The sequence below is a fragment of the Scyliorhinus canicula genome, unplaced genomic scaffold, assembly GCF_902713615.1.
Source record: "Scyliorhinus canicula unplaced genomic scaffold, sScyCan1.1, whole genome shotgun sequence".
In the NCBI taxonomy this organism is placed as follows: domain Eukaryota; kingdom Metazoa; phylum Chordata; class Chondrichthyes; order Carcharhiniformes; family Scyliorhinidae; genus Scyliorhinus; species Scyliorhinus canicula.
The window spans coordinates 189-20,297 of record NW_024055985.1 but is presented as its reverse complement, the minus strand read 5'-3'; the positions used below and the strand labels follow the sequence as shown (position 1 = coordinate 20,297).

Genomic DNA, 20,109 nt, shown 5'->3' with positions numbered 1-20,109 from the left:
CCAGAGTCCGGATCAAACCTGGGACCTCAGTGCCGTGAGACTGCAGTGCTACCACTGCACCATCCTGCTAGCCTGAGACCTTAAGATAGGAATCTCCTTAAGAATAACTTACCCAGGATGGAAAAACCCATTCAATCTATATTTTTCTAAAACTTATTTCCTTGTTGCTTTTGCTAAATTGTCATCTTTCTTTTGTTTAAATCACTCAGTCATTTTATACTGTGTATTATGATTTGAAGAATTACCACGATCTGTATTTTAAAACTCAACCACGGTATTCACTAAAGACAATCAATCTGACTAGCTTGCAAAAGGGCTAGTCAGAACTCTCTAACTGTTGTATTGAAAATAAAGTTACCAGTGGGCACTACAGCTGATAAAATAAAGTTCCAGTGGAGTTTGCCAAAAAACACAGACTTGACCTCTGATTTTTGGGAACTGAGAAGGGATAACGGATATCCAGGGTGCCCGAATAGAGACAGAGATTCATCAAGGAGGTTGAGGGGAGAGTTGATAGAGGTGGACAAGATTAGAACAGGTTTAGACAAGGTGGATAAAGAAAAGCTGTTGCCATTAGCTGAAGGGACAAGGACGAGCAGGACACAGATTTTAGGTTTTGGGTAAGAGATGCAGGGGGAGCGTGTGGGAGAATATTTTGATGCAGCGAATGGAAATGACCTGGAACTTGCCTGTGAGCTGGGGTGGGAATGAAGACAGTCGAAAATTTCAAACAGAAACTGAATTGGCATTTAGGGAACTAAACTTGCAGGGCTACAGGGATAGATTGCGGTAATGGGACTGACTAGTTTGCTCCGGGGAATCAATAGGCTGAATGGCCTTCGCTGATCTCCTGACCTCAAAATAACAATATCAGCTGCTTCAGTCTCTCCAACTCACTGAAGACCCTCATCCCTGGTACACTCTCTTAAGTCTCCTCTCCAAGAACATCACGTCTTTCCGAAAGTGTGGGGCCCATATACAGGGTTCCATTCCAGAGGGATAGAATTGGAAAGCACGGAGGAAATGTCCAACTTGTTTAAAACGATGGTTCGACTACACTGGGAGCACTGTCAGCATTGCTTATCTCCATTTAGAAAAAGGAAATAGAGGCACTGGAGAAGGAGCAAAGATTCTGAAGAATGATACCCGGACTGAGAGCATTTAACCCCCAGGAAAGGCTGGGATTGCTTTTCTCTAGAAAGGAGAAGACTGAAGGAAGGGTGACCTAATGGAAGTCTTTAAGATTATGAGGGGATTCAATAATCCAATAGGGAGTTAATGAGAAACCTTGTTACCCAGTGAGTGGTGAGAATATGGAACTCACCACCACAGCGAGTGGTTGAGGTGAACAGCATGAATACATTGAAAGGAAAGCTAGATACATACATGAGGGAAAAAGATTAGGAGATGCTGATGGGGGAGACGTAGAGGGGTGGGTGGAGACGCATGTGGGGCATTAATACTGACACAGACCAATTAAGCCGACTGGCCTGGGCTTCTGCTGTAGACTCAATGCAACAGAGACAAATGTATTTATGTTAGATCCACCTAAACTGGTAGGAAAAAACACCACTATTCAGGATGAAATAGATGTCCATCATCAGTTTATGGATCATTTCAGTGGAAATGTGCTCCTCTCGGCTCAGCATCTGAAGAAATGAATAAATGAATGATAAAAATAGGATTATTAGTTAAAATAGTATAGATAAATAGGGCCGGTCCGATGGTAGTAGGGCCGGTCCGATGGTAGTGAGCTCACAGACAAAGGACAAAGGGATTTAGCAAAAGCCTGTTTGAGACCCTCGGGGGAGGGTAGCCGCATGGTGAAAAGGATGCTGGGGTTACAATGCAAAGTGACCAATTAGGATATAGGACCAGGTCAGGAGGTGTATAGAATGACCAATGGGAAGCTTATATGTGAATTGTATTGTGATTTTGAATACATCAGCAGAAGCTTCTCTGTATACGATCTCTATTACTCCTGGATGTTGCAGAAGACAGTATGCGTGCCCTATAGCTCTATGGATTGATGCAGCCTTGCAAGTTAGTTATTATTAAATGATATGATACCTGCAAATCCATCTCAGATTTTATTGAATCTAGACTGACAGCAAATTAGCCAGGAATGAACACATCAACCAACTGGAAGCAAAGTTGGGAGACCGGCCAGTCCAGCCGAAAGAAACCCTCCCACATCACCAATTGTGAGCATATCAATCCTGGATGTGATTAACAGCAGCAATAACAGCAGAATCCAACCCCTGTTATTGCTTGTGAACTCGCTGATGTGTCTTCAGGTTGGCTGACTGTGTGAATCCCTTCCCACACTGAGAGCAGGTGAATGGCCTCTCCCCCGTGTGAACCCGCTGGTGTTTCTGTAGATTGGATGAATTAGTAAATCCTTTGTCACACTGGGAGCAGGCGAAAGGCTTCTCCCCAGTGTGAACTCTTTGGTGTGTCTGCAAATGGGATAACAGAGTGAACGCATTCCCACATTCAGAGCAGGTGAATGGCCTCTCACCAGTGTGAACTCGCTGGTGTGACTGCAGGTTGGATGATCGACTGAACCCCTTCCCACAATCACAGCAGGTGTATGGCCTCTCCCCAGTGTGAACTCGCTGGTGCATCAGCAGGTTGGATGAATCACTGAACCCCTTCCCACAGTCAGAGCAGGTGAACGGCCTCTCTCCAGTGTGACTGCGTTGATGAATGTCCAGCACAGACGGAGCTTTGAATCCCTTCCCACAGTCCCCACATTTCCACGGTTTCCCCATAGTGCGGGTCACCTTGTGTCTCTCCAGGTTCATTGATGCCCTTATCACACACAGAATATGGGTACGGACTCTCCCAGCAGTGAATGTTGTGATGTTTCTTCAGGCTGTGCAACTGATTAAAGACCTTTCCACAGTCAGTTAACTGGAACTCTCTCACTCGGGTGTGTGTTGTGTGGGTCTCGGTGCTTTGCCAGTCACACTGATGTTTGAAACCTTTAGCTGACAGTTCCGGTAAACATTTCTCCTTCTAGATTCAAAGGCCGATGATATTCAGGCTCCAGGGAATCGAGTGACTGTCAGACCGAGATGTAACGTTTGAGATATGTGTCTGTAATTTCGCCTCATCTAATATCCTGTGAAAACAATTTTAAAAAGTCATCACAGTACAGGATAGAAACTCAGAACAAACAATTCTGGTTCCTATGGAACATTTGTTCCTCCCTCTTATTCCCCGAAAGCTGCAAATCTCCATCCCACACATTCTCCCTCCATTCTCACTCTGCTGGATCCCTGTGGTATGCCGCTGGATACTGGCTTCCAGTCACTAAAGCAGCCGTCTGTCATCACCCTCTGTCTCCCACAGCTAAGCCAATCCTTAATCCATCCGATGATGTCACCTCTATCCCATGTGCTTTTTCCTTCTTTATAAAGTATCTTTATAAAGTAAGGATTATGGTTTTCGGGCTGGAAAGTGGAGCTGTGTCCATGATCTCATTGAATGGCGGAGCAGGCTCGAGGGGCCAGATGGCCTACTCCTGCTCCTAGGTCTTGTGTTCTCCTGTGTCTGATCTTGTCAAAGGCTTTGCTGAAATCCAGCAAACTGCATCAACTGCACGACCCTCATCTACACAGCTGGTCACATTCAAAAAATCTATTCAAATTTGTTAGGCATAACCTTCCTCTCACAATGCCGCGCTGACTATTCCTGATCAAATCTTGCCTCTCCAAGTGAAGATAAGTCTCTCTCCTTCTGAAGTTTCTCCAATATTTTCCCTACCAATGATGCAAGACTAACTGGTCTGTAGTTCCCTGGCTTATCTCTACAACCTTTCTTAAGGTAGGACCACATTAGCTGATCTCCAGTCCTCTGGCACCTCTCCGTGGCCAGAAAGGAATTAAAAATTTGGGGCAGAGCTCCTGCAATCTCCTCCCTCATCTCTCACGGCATCCTGGGACACAGTTCATCCAGTCTTGGAGATTCGTCCACCTTTAAGCCTGCCAACACCTCCAATACCATGTCCCTCTCTCTGTCAATTTGCTCAGGAACCTCAGTCTCTCTGTCTGAGTTCCATATCTGCCTCCTGATTCCTTTGGGTGAAGACAGATGTGAAGCATTCGTTCAACATCCAACCAATGTCCTCTGGCTCCACACACAGATTGCCCCTTTGTCCCTAATGGGAACACTGTTCTTGATCTGATGAAAGATGATGCTGACCTGAAACATTAACTGTGTTTCTCTCCACAGACGCTGCCCGATATGCTGAAGATTTCCAGCATTTTTTTTTTTTTAAATGACAGCAGTCCAGATGGTGTCTAACCAGGATTTTATATATCTCAGATATATCAGAGGGACACCAATATCCTGGGAGGGAAATTTGCTACGGCTCTTCGGGGGGCTTTAAACTAATTTGTCAGGGGGATGGGAAAACAAACCGTAGACCAGAAGCCAGTGTTGAGAGTAGTGAGGTACTGAGGAGGGTATCAAGGTCGCGCAGGAGTGTACCGGCAGACAGAAAGGTGGGTTGAAGTGTGTCTACTCCAATGCAAGGAGCATCCGGAATAAGGTAGGTGAACTTGGGAGCGTGGATTGGTACCTGGCACTACGATGTTGTGGGCATTATGGAGACATAGTTAGAACAGGGACAATAATGATTGTTGGAAGTTCCGGGGTATAGATGTTTCAGTAAGAGTAGGGAAGGTGGTAAGAGAGGTGGAGGAGTAGCATTGTTAATCAATCAAGGATAGTTTAACGGCTGCAGAAAGGCAGTTTGAGGGGGATCTGCCTACTGAGGTAGTATGGGCTGAAGTTAGAAATAGGAAAGGAGCGGTCACGTTGTCAGGAGTTTTCTATAGGCCCCCAAATAGTAATAGAGATGTGGAGGAAGAAATTGCAAAATAGATTATGGGTAGGTGTGGAGGTCTCAGGGTAGTTATCATGGGGGACTTTAACTTTCCAAATATTGATTGGAATCTCTATAGGTCGAACAGTTTAGATGGGCAGTTTTTGTACAGTGTGTTAAGCAGGGTTTCCTGACACAACATGTGGATAGGCCGACAAGAGGAGGGGCCACATTGGATTTGGTACTGGGTAATGAACCAGGCCAAGTGTTAGATTTGTTTGTGGGAGAGCACTTTGAAGATAAGTGACCACAATTCGGTGTCTTTCACTATTGCAATGGAGAGGGATAGGGCCATACGGCAGGGCAAGGTTTATAATTGGGGGAGGGGTAATTATGATGCAATTAGGCAAGAATTAGGGAGCATAAGATGGGAACAGAAACTGTCAGGGAAAGGCACGAATGAAAAGTGGAGCTTGTTGAAGGAACAAATACTGCGTGTCCTTGATAGGTATGTCCCTGTCAGGCAGGGAGGAAATGGCCGTGTGAGGGACCCATGGTTCACAAAAGAGGTTGAATGTCTTGTCAAGAGGAAAAAGGAAGCATAAGGATGAGAAAACCAGGTTCAGTTGAATCGCTTGAGGGTTACAAGGTAGCAAGGAATGAGCTAAAAAAAAAGGGCTTTGGAGAGCTGGGAGAGGGCATGAGAAGTCCTTGGCGGGTTGGATCAATGATCTCTTATGTGAGAAATTTAAAAATGAGCAGGGTGAGGTTAGGGCTGGTCACAGACAGTAGTGGGATATTGTGCATGGAGTCAAAAGAGATAGGAGAGGCGTTGAATGAATACTTTTCTTCAGTGTTCACCAAGGAGTGGGGACATGTTTTTGAGGATGAGAGTGTGATACAGGCGGGTAGGCTGGAGGAGCTAGATGTTCTGAGGAAAGATGTCTTAGCAATTTTGAAAAACCTTAAGGTTGACAAGTCCCCTGGACCAGATGGGATATATCCAAGGATTCTTTGGGAGGCAAGAGATGAGATTGCAGAGCCTTTGGCTTTGATCTTTGGGTCCTCACTGTCCACGGGGATAGTGCCAGAGTACTGGAGAGTGGCGAATGTTGTTCCTCTGTTCAAGAAAGGAAGTAGGAATGACCTTGTAATTATAGGCCGGTTAGTCTTACTTCGATGGTCGGAAAATTAATGGAAAAGGTCCTAAAGGATAGGATTTATGACCATTTGGAAAGATGCAGCTTAATCCGGGATAGTCAACACAGATTTGTGAAGGGTATGTCTTGCATCACAAATTCGATTGAATTCTTTGAGGAGGTAACTAAGTGTGTAGATCAGTTGAGGTTGTATACATGGATTTTAGTAAGGCGTTTGATAAGGTTCCCCATGGTCAGCTCATGAAGAAAGTAAGGAGGTGTGGGATAGGGGGAAACTTGGCCAATTGGATCAGTACCTGGCTATCACACAGAAGACAGAGGGTGGTGGTGGATGGAAAATTTTCAGACTGGAGACCAGTTACCAGCGGTGTACCACAGGGATCAGTGCTGGGTCCTCTGCTATTTGTGATTGTTATCAATGACTTGGAGGAGGAGGCTGAAGGGTGGGTCAGTAAGTTTGCTGATGACACCAAGATGGTGGAGCAGTGGATAAGGTGGAGGGTTGTTATACGCTGCAAAGAGACATTGATAGGATGCAGAGCTGGGCCGAAAAATGTCAGATGGGTGTTTAACCCTGATAAGCGCGAGGTGATTCATTTTGTTCGGAAACATTTGAATGCGGATTACAGGTCAACGGCAGGGTTCTGAGGAATGTGGGGGAACAGAGAGATCTTGGGGTTCATGTCCACAGATCTCTGAAGGTTGCCACTCAAGTGGATAGAGCCGCAAAGAAGAATGTGTTAGCATTTATTAACAGGGGGCTTGAGTTTAAGAGCCGTGGGGTGATACTGCAACTGTACATGACCCTGGTGAGGCCACATTTGGAGTAGTGTGTGCAGTTCTGGTCACCTCATTATAGGAAGGATGTGGAAGCATTGGAAAGGGTGCAAAGGAGATTTACCAGGATGCTGCCTGGTTTGGAGGATCGGTCTTATGAGGAAAGGTTGAGGGAGCTAGGGCTTTTCTCTTTGGAGCGGAGGAGGATGAGAGGCGACTTAATAGAGGTTTATAACATGATGAGGGGGATAGAGTGGACGTTCCGAGACTATTTCCTCAGGTAGATGTAGCTGTTACAAGAGGGCATAACTACAAGGTTCACGGTGGGAGATATTGGAGGGACGTCCAAGGTAGGTTCTTTACTCAGAGTGGTCAGGGTGTGGAATGGACTGCCTGCTGTGATAGTGGAGTTGGACACTTTAGGAACTTTGAAGCGGTTATTGGATAGACACGTGGATCACACCAGAATGACAGGGAGTGGGATAGCTTGATCTTGGTTTTCAAGATCTTGATCTTGGACAAGGCTCGGCACAACATCGAGGGCCGAAGGGCCTGTTCTATATTCTATCTCAGTGCTTCTCCAGTAACACAGATACTGGAATTTTTTACCTACAAACAGAGAGATCTAGGTGTATAGGTCCACAGGTCACTGAAAGGGGCAACACAGGTGGAGAAGGTAGTCAAGAAGGCATACGGCATGCTTGCCTTCATTGGCCGGGGCATTGAGTAGAAAGATTGGCAAGTCATGTTGCAGCTGTATAGAATCTTAGTTAGGCCACACTTGTAGTTTCAATTCTGGTTGCCACACTACCAGAAGGATGTGGAGGCTTTAGAGAGGGTGCAGAAAAGATTTACCAGGATGCTGTCTGGTATGGAGGGCATTAGCTAGGAGGAGAGGTTGAATAAACTTGGTTTGTTCTCACTGGAACAAAGAAGGCCGAGTGGCGACCTGATTAAGAGGTCTACAAAATTATGAGGGGCATTTCCCCAGGGTAGAGGGGTCAATTACTAGGGGGCATAGGTTTAGAGGAGATGTGCAAGGCAAGTTTTTTTTTTTTACACAGAGGGTAGTGGGTGCCTTCCACCCTGTCCCCGTAACCCAATAACCCCTCCTAACCTATTTCGGGCACTAAGGGCAATTTAGCATGGCCAATCCACCTTATCTGCATGTCTTTGGACTGTGGGAGGAAACCGGAGCACACAGAGGAAACCCACGCAGACATGGGGAGAACGTGCAGACTTCACACAGACAGTGACCCAAGCTGGGAATCGATCCTGGAGCTGTGAAGCCACCGTGCTATCCACTTGTGCTACCTGCTGCCCAATTATGTAAGTTCATGTAAGCCTACTTGTGACACTAAAAAATATTATATATTACATTAACTGTCAACCCCATGGGATCTTACCTTGTTTATTACCTTTTGTACAGCACCTCATCAAATGTATTCTGGAAGTCCAGATACATCTACAGTACCCCATTATCCATTTGGCTTGTTACATCTTCGAAGAACTTCAGCAAAGTTCAGCAAAGGGCAGCACGGTAGCCTTGTGGATAGCAGGGCAGCACGGTAGCCTTGTGGATAGCACAATCGCTTCACACCTCCACGGTCCCAGGTTTGATTCTGGCTTGGGTCACTGTCTGTGCGGAGTCTGCACATCCTCCCCGTGTGTGCGTGGGTTTCCTCCGGGCGCTCCGGTTTCCTCCCACAGTCCAAAGATGTGCGGGTTAGGTGGATTGGCCATGATAAATTGCCCTTAGTGTCCAAAATTTCTCTTAGTGTTGGGTGGGGTTACTGGGTAATGGGGATAGGGTGGAGATGTTGACCTTGGATAGGGGGTAGGGTGCTCTTTCCAAGAGCCAGTGCAGACTCGATGGGCCGAATGGCCTCCTTCTGCACTGTAAATTCTATGTAAAATAAAAAATGATTCAAACACGATTTACCCTTCACAGAACTATGCTGACTCTGTTCGCCCTCTCACCTGATACCTCACAATGCCCGGGGAATGATTGACGGCATCTCCGGACCAACCGAAGCAGAGGGGCGGGACCGGAGGCCCGAGTGGGAGCAGCTGGTCCTCCAAGGAATCGCAGTGAATGGGAGGAGCCGGGACTGGGCTGAGTGAAGCATGCGCAGTGTGATTAATGGCGACGTGAAGAAGGTTCTTTCTCCGATTCACAATCCGTAAAGGTGAGAATGGCAGGTCAGTGGGATCAGCCCGGTCGTTAGGCACTCTTCGTAAACATATGATAGAAACAGGAAACCCGGAAAAATAACTTACCGGGACCCGGTGACCTGAGCGGAGGCTGCAGCTTTCTCACAGAACGAAGCGACCGCCATCTTTGTTTCGCACTGGCGTTCATGCGCATGCGCAGACACCCTTTTAATTGCGTGCTCGCTGCAGTGCGCACGCGCGCCTAACATATCTATTGGAGCAGAGCGCAGGCTCAGTCGCCATCATTGTTGGGGGCAACATTTTTACAAATGTTTCTTCATCTCAGACTGTCCATCAAACGTTTTCACTCTGAGTTACAGATTGTTATTTATGGGGCATAACAATGATACGTATCCAGAGGTGTGACAATAATTCGTATTTATATTGTGCCTGGACCAGAATAAAACATTGAGACTTTTCAGAGAAACGTTACAAAATAGGTGATCTTGGGGGTGATGAAATGAAAAATGAAAATCACGTATTGTCACAAGTAGGCTTCAAATGAAGTTACTGTGAAAAGCCACATTCCGGCGCCTGTTTGGGGAGGCTGTTACAGGAATCGAACCGTGCTGCTGGCCTGTTAGCTGTGTGCTAAACAGCCCCTCTTGTGATGGGGATATGTGTTTGGGCACATATGGCACATATGGGACATATGTGTATGTGTCTCGTGATGTGGATATGTGTTTGGGAGCTCATCTAGGGGTGAAATATTTCACCATTGTGAACAGTTTGCTTCAGCCTCAGACATTTGGCAGGGACAGACAGGGATGGAGTTTGTCGAGGAGATGGTTAAGGGTTTTGGAGATTCTGTCAAATTGTGATTCCGATTTAGGTTGAGAAAATGCCTCTCCATTGCTCCTGTCATTCCCACTCCCTTCACTCTCTCCCTTTCCCTCATAATTTCTGTCTCTGCACCACGACTCACTCTCCTTTTTTCTCTCTCTGTCTTTCTTGTCACATGGAATTCCCTAGCACAAAGGATTGTGGATACTCCACCATTGAATATATTTACGGTTACGATGGTGAGATTTTTGGTCTCTCAGGAAGTGAAGGAGATTGGGGAGCTGGTAGGAAAGGGGAATGGAAGACCAAGATCAGCCATAATTGTGTTCAATGGCAGAGCAAGTTTGACAGGCCGATTGGTTTCCTTCTGGTCCTATTGTGTTCTTGCAAAGGTGGGTTAAGGCCAGGTGGTAAGTTGCCTTTCCTGAAGGACATTAGTGAAGCAGTTGCTTTTTATGACAATCCAGCAGTTTTCATGGTCACTTTTACCCAGTGCTGGCCCCACAAATGACCAGATTTATTTAGGTCAATTTTACAATCTGCCTTTGTGTTTTTGTGGGTTCTCTCTCACTCTTTTTTTTTGTTTTCAATCATTTTGACAGTGTGTTACAAGGGGAAGATTTGGAGTCAGAAAACTCGAACCAAACGTTACATCAGGATCTGATTTGTTGCAACCTGAATATCTGTGAATTTTGACCATGAAAGGAAAAAGCCCCATTCACAGTGAGGAGAAACCATGGGAATGTGAGGAGGGATTCAGATCCACATCTCAACTGGAAATTCATCATTCCAGATACTCTGGGGAGACGTCATTCACTTGCTCTGATTGTGGGAAGGGATTCTCTCGATCATCCAGCCTGCTGCAACACCAGCGAGTGCACACCGGGGAGAAACCATTCAACTGCTCCGTGTGTGGGAAGGGATTCGCTCAGTCATCCAACCTGCTGAGACACCAGCTAGTTCACACTGGGAAGAGACCATTCATCTGCCGGGAGTGTGGGAAGGGATTCACTCGGTCATCTGACTTGATGATGCACCAGCGGGTTCACACGGACGAGAGACCATTTAAATGTCCAGACTGCGGGAAGTGCTATAAAAGTTCCCGGGACCTGATACTCCATCACCGTGTTCACACCAACGAGCGACCGTTCAGCTGCTCTCACTGTGGGACTGGGTTCAAGCAGTCATCTCAACTCCGTGAACACCAGCGCACTCACAGTGGGGAGAGGCCGTTCACCTGCTCCGTGTGTGGCAGTGGGTTCAGTAGGTCATCAAACCTGCGGACACACCAACGGGTTCACACTGGGGAGAGACCTTACACTTGCTCTGAGTGTGGAAAGGGATTCACTCAGTTGTCCACTCTACTAAATCACCAGAGTGTTCACAATGAGAAGAGACCATTTAAATGCCAAGACTGTGGGAAGTGCTACAAAAGTTCCCGGGAACTGCTCCACCATCAACGTGTTCACAGTGATGAGAGATGTTTTCAATGCCCAGACTGTGAGAAGTGCTTCAAAAGTTCCGGAGAACTTATGCGCCATCAACATATTCACACTGATGAGAAACCGTTCAGGTGCTCCTACTGCGGAACTGGGTTCAAGACATCATCTGACCTCACTGTACACCAGCGAACTCACACTGGGGAGAGACCGTTCACCTGCTCCCAGTGTGGGAAGACATTCACTCAGTCATCCAGCCTGCTGACACATCAGCGAGTTCACACCAGGGAGAGGCCATACACCTGCCCCAAGTGTGGGAAGGGATTCACACAGTCATCCAACCTGATGAGACACCAACGAATTCATAAGTAATTACAGTGAGTGGACAATCTGGTCAGTTGCCTCTGCTGCTTCCCTCCTTTCCACTTGCTCCGCCAGGCCAAACTGTGTCTAAAACTCCCCCTTGTCTGAGTGTGAACTCGGATCTATCTCCGGTTTCTCTCCGATCTCCTGTCATGTTCTGTTCAATCTCATCTTGTTTATGAGACCTGACTCCTGCTCCATTGACCCTATTCTCACTAAACCGCTGACCATCCAACTTCCCCACATTAACTGATATTGTTAACAGTTCTCTCTCTCTCTTCTGGTTTTGCCCCTCTCACTTTCAAATACACCACCCTCACCCTTCCCGAGAAAACAACCCTTGACGCCCAACTTGTTTGCAAATGGCCACCCCATCTCCAACCTCCCTTTCCTCTCCAACATGAGTTCCCCAAGGATCTATCCTAGGCCCCTCCTATTTCTCATCGACATGATGGCACTAGAATCCATAGAATCCCTACAGCGTGGAAGGAGCCCATTCGGCCCATCGGGTTAGCACTGTACATCTGAAAGAGCGCCCTAGCTAGGCTCACTACCATACCCTATCTCCATAACACCACCTAACCTGCACATCTTTGGACTGTGGGAGCACCCGGTGGAACCCCATAAAGATTTGGGGAGAATGCACAAACTCCATACTGACAGTCATCCAAGGCCTGATTCAAACCCGGGTCCCTGGTGCTATGAGGCATCAGTGCTATCCACTATCCCGCAGTCCAAAAACACTATTAGTTTTTATATGTACACTGATAACACCCAGCTCTACCTCACCCCCATCCCTCTCCATTCCTCCACTGTTACTAAATTATCAAACTGCTTATCCCACATCCACTGGATGAACAGAAATTTCCTCCAATTAAACATTGGGAAGACCTAAGCCACCACCACCTCAAATCCCACTCCCTAACTCCCGAGTCCATCCCTCTCCCTGGGAATTGTCTGAGGTTGAACCACACTCTTCACAATCTCCGTGTCAGATTTAAATCCAAGACGAGTTTCTGATCACATATCCACACTATCACAAACACCAAGTAATTCCACCTCTGTAACGTTACCTGTCTCTAGCCTACCACAGCTTGTCTGCTGCTGAAATCCTCATTCATACCCACATTAATGTATTCAATGCATTCCTGACTTGCCTCTCACATTAACTCTGCTTCCCAGCACCTGGAAACCTGAAATCATCCAAAACTCTGCTGCTCATCTGCTTTCTCACCCCAAATATATTTCATTTTTATAAACTTTTCCACTTAAGGGGCAATTTAGCATGGCCAATCCACCTACCCTGCACATCTTTTGGTTTGTGGGGGTGAGACCCACACAGACACCGGGAGAGTGTGCAAACTCCAAATGGACAGTGACCCGGGGCCGGGATTGAACCCGGGTCCCCGGCACTGTGAGGCAGCAGTACTAACCACTACGCCACCGTGCCGCCCTTTTCTCACCCCAAGTTGAGGAGAGAATATGGTGTAGTGGTCATGTCATCTGGACGGGTTATCCAGAGGCTCAGGTGAATGATCTGGGGACACCGGTTTAAATCTCAGCAGGCTGACAGGGTGTGGGAGTGGGTAGAACGTAGTCCAGAGCTTAGTGTTGAGGCAACTGAAGGAGCAGGGCCACCAATGGTGCAGAATTGAAATGGAGGGCAAGAGGGGCCACAATTAGCGGAGGAAGGTGGGTTGTGTAAATAGTGTGCAAGTTAAGACATGGGGCAACAGAATTTTGAATGACTTCAATTTTATAGATGGGAGAATATGGCAGAGCCGTCAGGAGTACATTAGAATTGCCAACTCTGGAGGTAATCCACAGTATGTATTATGTTTTCAGGTATGGAACGATCTGCCTGGACTATACACAGAACAGTACTTTTCACTGTACCTCGGTACACGTGACAATAAATCCAAATCCAAGAATCATAACAGAATGCAGCAAACGTGCACACAGGGGAACTTGGACAGCCAGCACGGGGATCAACCCTGCAACCCTGGTATTATTAGCACCACACTCTCACCATTCTCGATTCACTGAATCGTCCACCCTGCAGAATGGCCACCATCAGGGTTAGAAATCTTTCTATATTTCCGATTACCATCTCATTCTGCCTTGCATCCCTTTCACCGTTTAATCTGTCCTGCATTTCAGAGACCTCTCATAGCCTACTTGTGACAATAATAATAATTATTACACAATCAAGTTCAGGTCAGATTCCTGACTCAGGAGCATTAAAAGACCCCTGGATAGAAAGAACCACTGGCTTATGCACAATAATAATAATAATATTTATTATTGTCACAAGTAAGCTTACATTACACTTCAATGAAGTAACTGTGAAAATCCCCTGCGTCGCCACACTCCGGCACCTGTTTGGGTACACGGAGGAAGAATTCAGAATGTCCAAATTACCAGAAGGAAAGGTTTACTTGGGTATCTGTATAATTTGGTTCTTAATTTTATTGATTCCTGCCTCAGCGCACCCATTCGCCACATGATAGCAAAACAATTCACTGTTTTTAACTTTCAATGACAGTGTTTATACCCAGTATCCCCCGCGGTGGAGATTGTCCTCTATTCTCACCACAGGAGAGCAGTGCGCAAGCGCAGTACCGCCCGGTGTCCGGAGCATGCGCAGTGATAGCGATGGTAAGTCTCTTGTCTGTCATATCGCCAAACTGGTGAAGATGTGGAATGCAGAGGGAGCGATGGAGCCGGTGGGTGGATGTGGAGGGTTTCCAAACACCTGGTGAATGCCACAAACCCTGAATCTGAACTTGCGGGTCCCTCATTTGCAGCTCCAGTCTTTATCCCCCAAAAAGCCAAAGGTTAACTGCTGATTTAATAGGGAGAGTGTTTGCGTCTAGTTTTGTACATGTAAAATATGGTGGGCAGGGCTTCAGTGCCTGTTCCCACCCGGGTCCTAGCACCTGACAAAAACATCAATTTATTTCTTCTGCCACTCGTGGTTAACTAAGGTAGACGTTCATCTGTTTCCATAGCAAGTAATTCCTGGTCGCTCGTCCGTTACCAGGGGTTTTTAACTTGAGAGGCTCCCACGCAACACGTGGCTGACCAGGACTCTCTCCCACTCTTACCGTCAGGCATTGGTGCATTTGGAAGCATTTGTAGGTTGACACACTCAACCTGTTTGAACACACTTTCCTTGGCCATCAAGTCCTGGGGTAGGACTCGAATCCCGAGATTCTGGCTCAGAGGCAACCACACTGCTGCACAAGACCCCCCTGCCCGCCTCGTCAATCTAATCTTTATTGTCGCAAGTAGGCTCACATTAACATTGCAATGAAGTTACTGTGGAAAAACCCCAACTCACCACACTAGTTCAGGTACACAGAGGGAGAATTCAGAATGTCCAAATTACCTAACAGCACGTCTTTCGGGACCAAAATTAACCAAATATTGAGGTGCAGTGCCTTCAGGTAACTATGCAGGGACTGCAACCTTTCACATTGAATAAATACTTGGCCCATGGACTTGTCAAGGCTAAAAACATCACCTACAGCCTGATGAACGGCCGCACAGTCATTAGCACTGATGCTTCACAGCGCCAGGTTACCGGGTTCAATTTCCAGCTTGGATCACTGTCTGTGCAGACTCTGCACATTCTTCCCGTGTCTGCGTGGGTTTCTTCGGGTGCTCTAATTTCCTCCCACAAGTCCCGAAAGACATGCTTGTTGGTGAATTGGACATTCTGAATTCTCCCTCTGTGCACCCGAACAGGCGTCGGAATGTGGAAACTAGGGGCTTTTCATAGTAACTTCATTGTTGTGTTAATATAAGCATACTTGTGACAGTAAAGATTATTTTTTTTTAAAATTAAAATTAAATAAAAATACTTTAATACTGTAGTTAATGAATGCTGACTATAGTTCCCACAATGCACCGCGGCCCAGAAACCACTCTATCCAACTGGATCATTTCGTAGGCGCTGAGTGCGCATGCTCCAGGGTCAGCCGGCCGCGGGGCACTCTGGGTGGCTCCTCTGTTCCGTGTCGCAGGGAACCGAGAAGAGGTGGTTCAAATGGGCTTCAATGAACTGGTAAGGATATGGAATCCCAGGGGGAGTGATGGAGCCAGCTCTGGACGGGGAGAGTTTCTCAGCTCCCGAGTGAAGTCCGCGAACCCTAAATAAGACCCTGCGGTCACGAGTTTGTGGCTTTGGATCCTGTTCCTGGGATCAGACCCGGGTGAAAGGCCGCCATGTTGGTTCAACGAGGCGAAGAGCGCATGCGCTGGCGGCAGGGTGACGTAAGAGAGAATGGGCAGGACTTTTGGGTCTCTTTTCCAACGGGGTCCTAGTGCCCGGAATACATATTTTCAGATTAGTTTAAAATTGTTAATTAGCGGCACTGTGGTTGGCACTGCTGCCTCACAGAGACCCGGAATCGATTCATTGGTTGGGTGGCTGTCATTGTGAAGTTTGCACATTCTCCCTGTGTCTGCGTGGATTTCTTCCGGTGCTCTGTTGTCCTCCCACAACCCAAATATCTGCAGGTTAGGTGAAAAAAAAATGGAAATCACTTATTGTCACAAGTAGGCTTCAAATTAAGTTACTGTGAAAAGCCCCTGGTCGCCACATCTGGTCGCACCTGTTCGGGGAGGCTGGTACGGGAATTGAACTGTGCTGCTGGCCTGCCTTGGTCTCCTTTAAAAGCCAACAATTTAGCCCTGTGCCAAACCTGCCCCATGTGGGGTTATGGGGATAGGGTGGGGGTGTGGGCTGAGGCAGGATACTCCTTGAGAAGGTCAGCTTTACTGCTCGGAGCGGAGGGTCTGCTCCTGATCTGTTTAAAACACCAATTTGTAGATCCAGATAGGTGAGTCCTATGGGGGAGAATGTAGGGATTCCTCTGGCTGCTGGCCTCTCTTCTGTGGTTTTGTCCATGTTCAGGAGGCCCTGGAGTGGGACCATGAGGTGTTCACCAGTACGCTTGATACCTTCCACAACTGTTGGTACCTCCGGGTGCAGAGTGTTTCTGAGACCCTGAAAGAAACATTCTGGTTTAGTTAAAAAACTTTCCTTTGGTATTTTTTCCAAATTGAGAGTTCCCAATTCTTTTTTTCCAATTAAGGGGAAATTTATTGCACCCAATCCACCTACCCTCCACATCTTTTTTGGGTTGTGGGGTGAGCCCCACACAGACACGGGGAATATGTACAAACTCCACATGGACAGTGACCTGGGGCCGGATTGATCCTGGGTCCTCAGCGCCATGAGGCAGTATTGTAAACCACCATCCCCTTGCTTTCCTTTGTTTTTGTTGGGATTTTGCTTTCCTTTACTTTGATTGGGTGGCACGGTACAACAGTGGTTAGCACAGTTACTTTACAGCTTCAATGTCCCAGGTTCGATTCCAGGCTTGGTCACTGTCTGTGTGGAGTCTGCACATTCTCCCTTTGTCAGTCCAGAGTTGTGCAGGTTAGGTGCATTGGCCATGACAAAGAGCCCTTGGTATCGAAAAAAATGTTAGGTGTGGTTACGGGAATAGGATGGGGTGTACTTTCCAGCGGCCGGTGCAGAGTCGTTGGGTCTAATGGCCTTCTTCTGCACTGTAAATTCTATGATGATCTGTGATGATATTTGGGGAAACAAGAGATGAAAGAATATTCCACAGAAATTAGAATTATTTGCTCTGAATTTCTATCCTGGAATGAAAGTGATACTGACATTGTCAACTCCTTTTACAGTGGATTGGAAGGAGAGAATTTGACACATTCATCATGGTCTGACTATCATCAGCCTTTGAATGTGGAAGGAGAAATGTTTGTCTGTTCTGCCTGTGGGAAAGGATCTGAAACATCATTGTGACTGGACAAGCACACACCCGAGTGAGAGTGTTTCAGTGAACTGACTGTGGAAAGAGCTTTAACAGTTACACAGCCTGAAAAAACATTGCACCGTTTATAGTAAGGAGAGACCGTACATGTGTTCTGTGTGTAGAGGAGGCTTCAACTGATTATCCAGCCTGTTTTTTATTGTTCATTGGATGTGGGCATCGCGAGTTGTCAAAGCATTTATTGCCCATCCCTGAGGGAATTTAAGAATCAACCACATTGCTATGGATCTGGAGTCATATGTAGGCCAGAACTGAAGGACCTCAGTGACCCAGATGGGTTTTTACAACCAATGATAATGATTTGATGGTCATCATTAGAATTTGAATTCCATATCCTTATGGAATTCAAATTTCACCATTTGCCGCGGTGGGATTCGAACCTGGGTCCCCAGACCATTACCCTGGGTCTCTAGATTATTAGTCCAGTGACAATACCCCTACGTCACTGCCTTGGTAGCACAAGGACGCCGGCATCATGGGGAAACCGTGGAAATGTGGGGACTGTGGGAAGGGATTCAGATCCCCATCAGGGCTGGAAATTCATCGACGTAGTCACACCAGGGAGAGGACTTTCAACTGCTCCGACTGTGGGAAGAGCTATAAGAATGCTGGGGGTCTAATTAATCATCAACGTGTTCACACGAGAGAGAAGCTGTTCACCTGCTCCACCTGTGGAAAGGAATTCACCTGGGAGTCCAGTCTGATGACACATCAGCGAGTTCACACTGGAGAGAAACCCTACGCTTGCTCTCAGTGTGGGAAGAGCTTCCGGTGTTCATCCAACCTCACTGAACATCTACGGGTTCACACTGGGGAGAGACCATTCCACTGCTCTGAGTGCGGGCAGAGATTCACTTGTTCTTCCCACCTCACTGATCACAAGCGTGTCCACACTGGTGAGAGACCATTTGTCTGCTCCGTGTGTGGAAAGGGATTTATTAGATCAACATTGCTTCTTAGTCACCAGCAAGTTCACACTGAAGAGAAAGCATTCACCTGCACTGAGTGTGGGAAGAGTTTCACTCGTCCATCGAATCTTAGGAATCACCAGCGAGTTCACACTGGGGAGAAACCCTTTACCTGCACTCAGTGTGGGAAGGGATTCGCTACAAAATCACAGCTTCAGGCACATAAACTTGTTCACAATGATGAGAGACCTTTTCAATGTTCTGACTCTGAGAAGAGCTTTAAAAGCAGAAGGGATTTGATGAACCACCAGCGAATCCATTCTGGGGAGAAGCCGTTCACCTGCCCCGTGTGTGGCAGAGGATTCACTCAGCCATCCGCTCGTCTGAAACACCAGAGAGTTCACATGTGATTACAGGGATTGGATTCCTACACCCAAGAATGGACCATGTTCATTCTGACAGTTCTGATTTATTTCCTATTGATGTTCAACCCCAGCCCAGTTAAAGGGATTAATAGAGTGGACATGAATTGCACTAAACACAGTGTTCACCTCGATGGGTGAGGAGCTGCGGAGGGTGGCGGAGGTGAACAAAGGGCCCAGAGCCAAGACGCAGGACCTGGAGAGCAGGCCGAGAAAGCTAAATTTGAGAATTGTGGGCCTGCCCAAGGGGGTGGAGGGCCTGAGGCCGGCTGAGTACTTTGTGAGGATGTTTGAGGAGTTGATGAGGGAGGGGGAAGATGCCTCCCGCTACGAGTTGGGCAGGGCACATCGGTCGCTCAGGCCGAAGCCTAAAGCGAATGAGCCACCAAGGGCCGGTATTCTGCTTCCACAGCGACCACATGAAGGAGAGGGTTTTGAGCTGGGCAAAGCAGAGGCGAGGTGTGGGAAGACGCTGGCATATGAACATAACAAGACCTGATGACGGAGCTGCAGATAAGGCGGGTGGCCTTTCGCGGGGAGAAGGCGGCATTGTATGGCAGCGGAGTGAGATTCAGAGTAGTCTAACCTGCACGTTGAGAGTGACTCACAATGGACTTCCGGTGGCGGCGATGACGTAGGAGGCCGCACATTTGGAAGCTCCCATTTTAAACGGACTTTTCGGCTCTTTTTAGAGCCCAAAATGCAAATTTTTCGACATCTCCCGGTGGGAGAAGGTGTGCTGATCGACTTTCCCTGCAGTCCATGACTCGAACTCGGAGTGGAAAGGGGGAAAAACGGCAGCAGCTCCCCAGAAAAAACGGGGGAAGGAATCCAAGATGGCGGCCGGCGGAGCTCCAGAGGAGTGGAAGTAGTGGGCCCAGGAGCAACAAGCTGCTCTCCTGCTCTGCTTTCCAGACTTCAAGGCTGAGGTACTGAGCTCTCTGCAGGAAACGAACAGAAGGCTGTCGGAGATTCAGACGACCCAGGGTGCTGCCATCAAGGAGTTGCAGACGCAGGCCACTGAACGAGAGGAGGAGGCCGTGGTGCTCGTGAGTAAGGTGGAGGGGCACGAGGCACTCCACAAGAAGTGGCAGGAACGCTTCGAGGAGCTTGATCACCGCATGAGGCGGAAAAACCTGCGGATCTTGGGCCTTGCGGAGGGGCTGGAGGGGTCAGACCTGACAACCTACGTGGCTACAATGCTGAACTCGCTAGTGGGGGCCGGGTCTTTCTATCTGCCCTTGGAGCTGGAGGAAGCACACAGGGTACTGGCCAGGAGGCCTAAGGAGGATGAATCCCCGCGTGCGGTGCTGGTGAGGTTCCACCGGTTCAGTGATCGGGA

General features: G+C 47.6%; 2 protein-coding genes across 3 annotated transcripts; one reads left to right on the top strand and one right to left on the bottom strand.

The window, feature by feature from the left end:
* Positions 1-2,077: 2,077 nt before the first annotated feature.
* On the bottom strand, positions 2,078-9,131 carry LOC119961405 (zinc finger protein 239-like). 2 transcript variants are annotated; one of them, XM_038788794.1, is made up of 2 exons: positions 9,052-9,131; positions 2,078-3,127 (listed from the first exon to the last, which is right to left on the bottom strand). In XM_038788794.1, the coding sequence occupies exon 2, from the start codon at positions 2,805-2,807 to the stop codon at positions 2,265-2,267; it is 543 nt and encodes a 180-aa protein (XP_038644722.1). In that variant the 5' UTR covers positions 2,808-3,127; positions 9,052-9,131; the 3' UTR covers positions 2,078-2,264. The 2 variants fall into 2 exon arrangements, with proteins under 2 accessions (XP_038644722.1, XP_038644723.1); XM_038788795.1 differs by lacking the exon at positions 9,052-9,131 and adding an exon at positions 8,178-8,302.
* Positions 9,132-17,755: 8,624 nt separating this feature from the next.
* LOC119961404 (gastrula zinc finger protein XlCGF7.1-like) lies at positions 17,756-19,499 on the top strand. Its single transcript, XM_038788793.1, has one exon. It carries the CDS (start codon positions 17,913-17,915, stop codon positions 18,753-18,755), a length of 843 nt encoding a protein of 280 aa, XP_038644721.1. The 5' UTR covers positions 17,756-17,912; the 3' UTR covers positions 18,756-19,499.
* The last annotated feature ends 610 nt before the right edge of the window (positions 19,500-20,109 follow it).

Bases quoted from the DNA above. Each gene is read 5' to 3' on its own strand.
- LOC119961404 (XM_038788793.1), top strand. From the start codon at position 17,913: ATGGGGAAACCGTGGAAATGTGGGGACTGTGGGAAGGGATTCAGATCC.
- LOC119961405 (XM_038788794.1), bottom strand. From the start codon at position 2,807: ATGAACCTGGAGAGACACAAGGTGACCCGCACTATGGGGAAACCGTGG.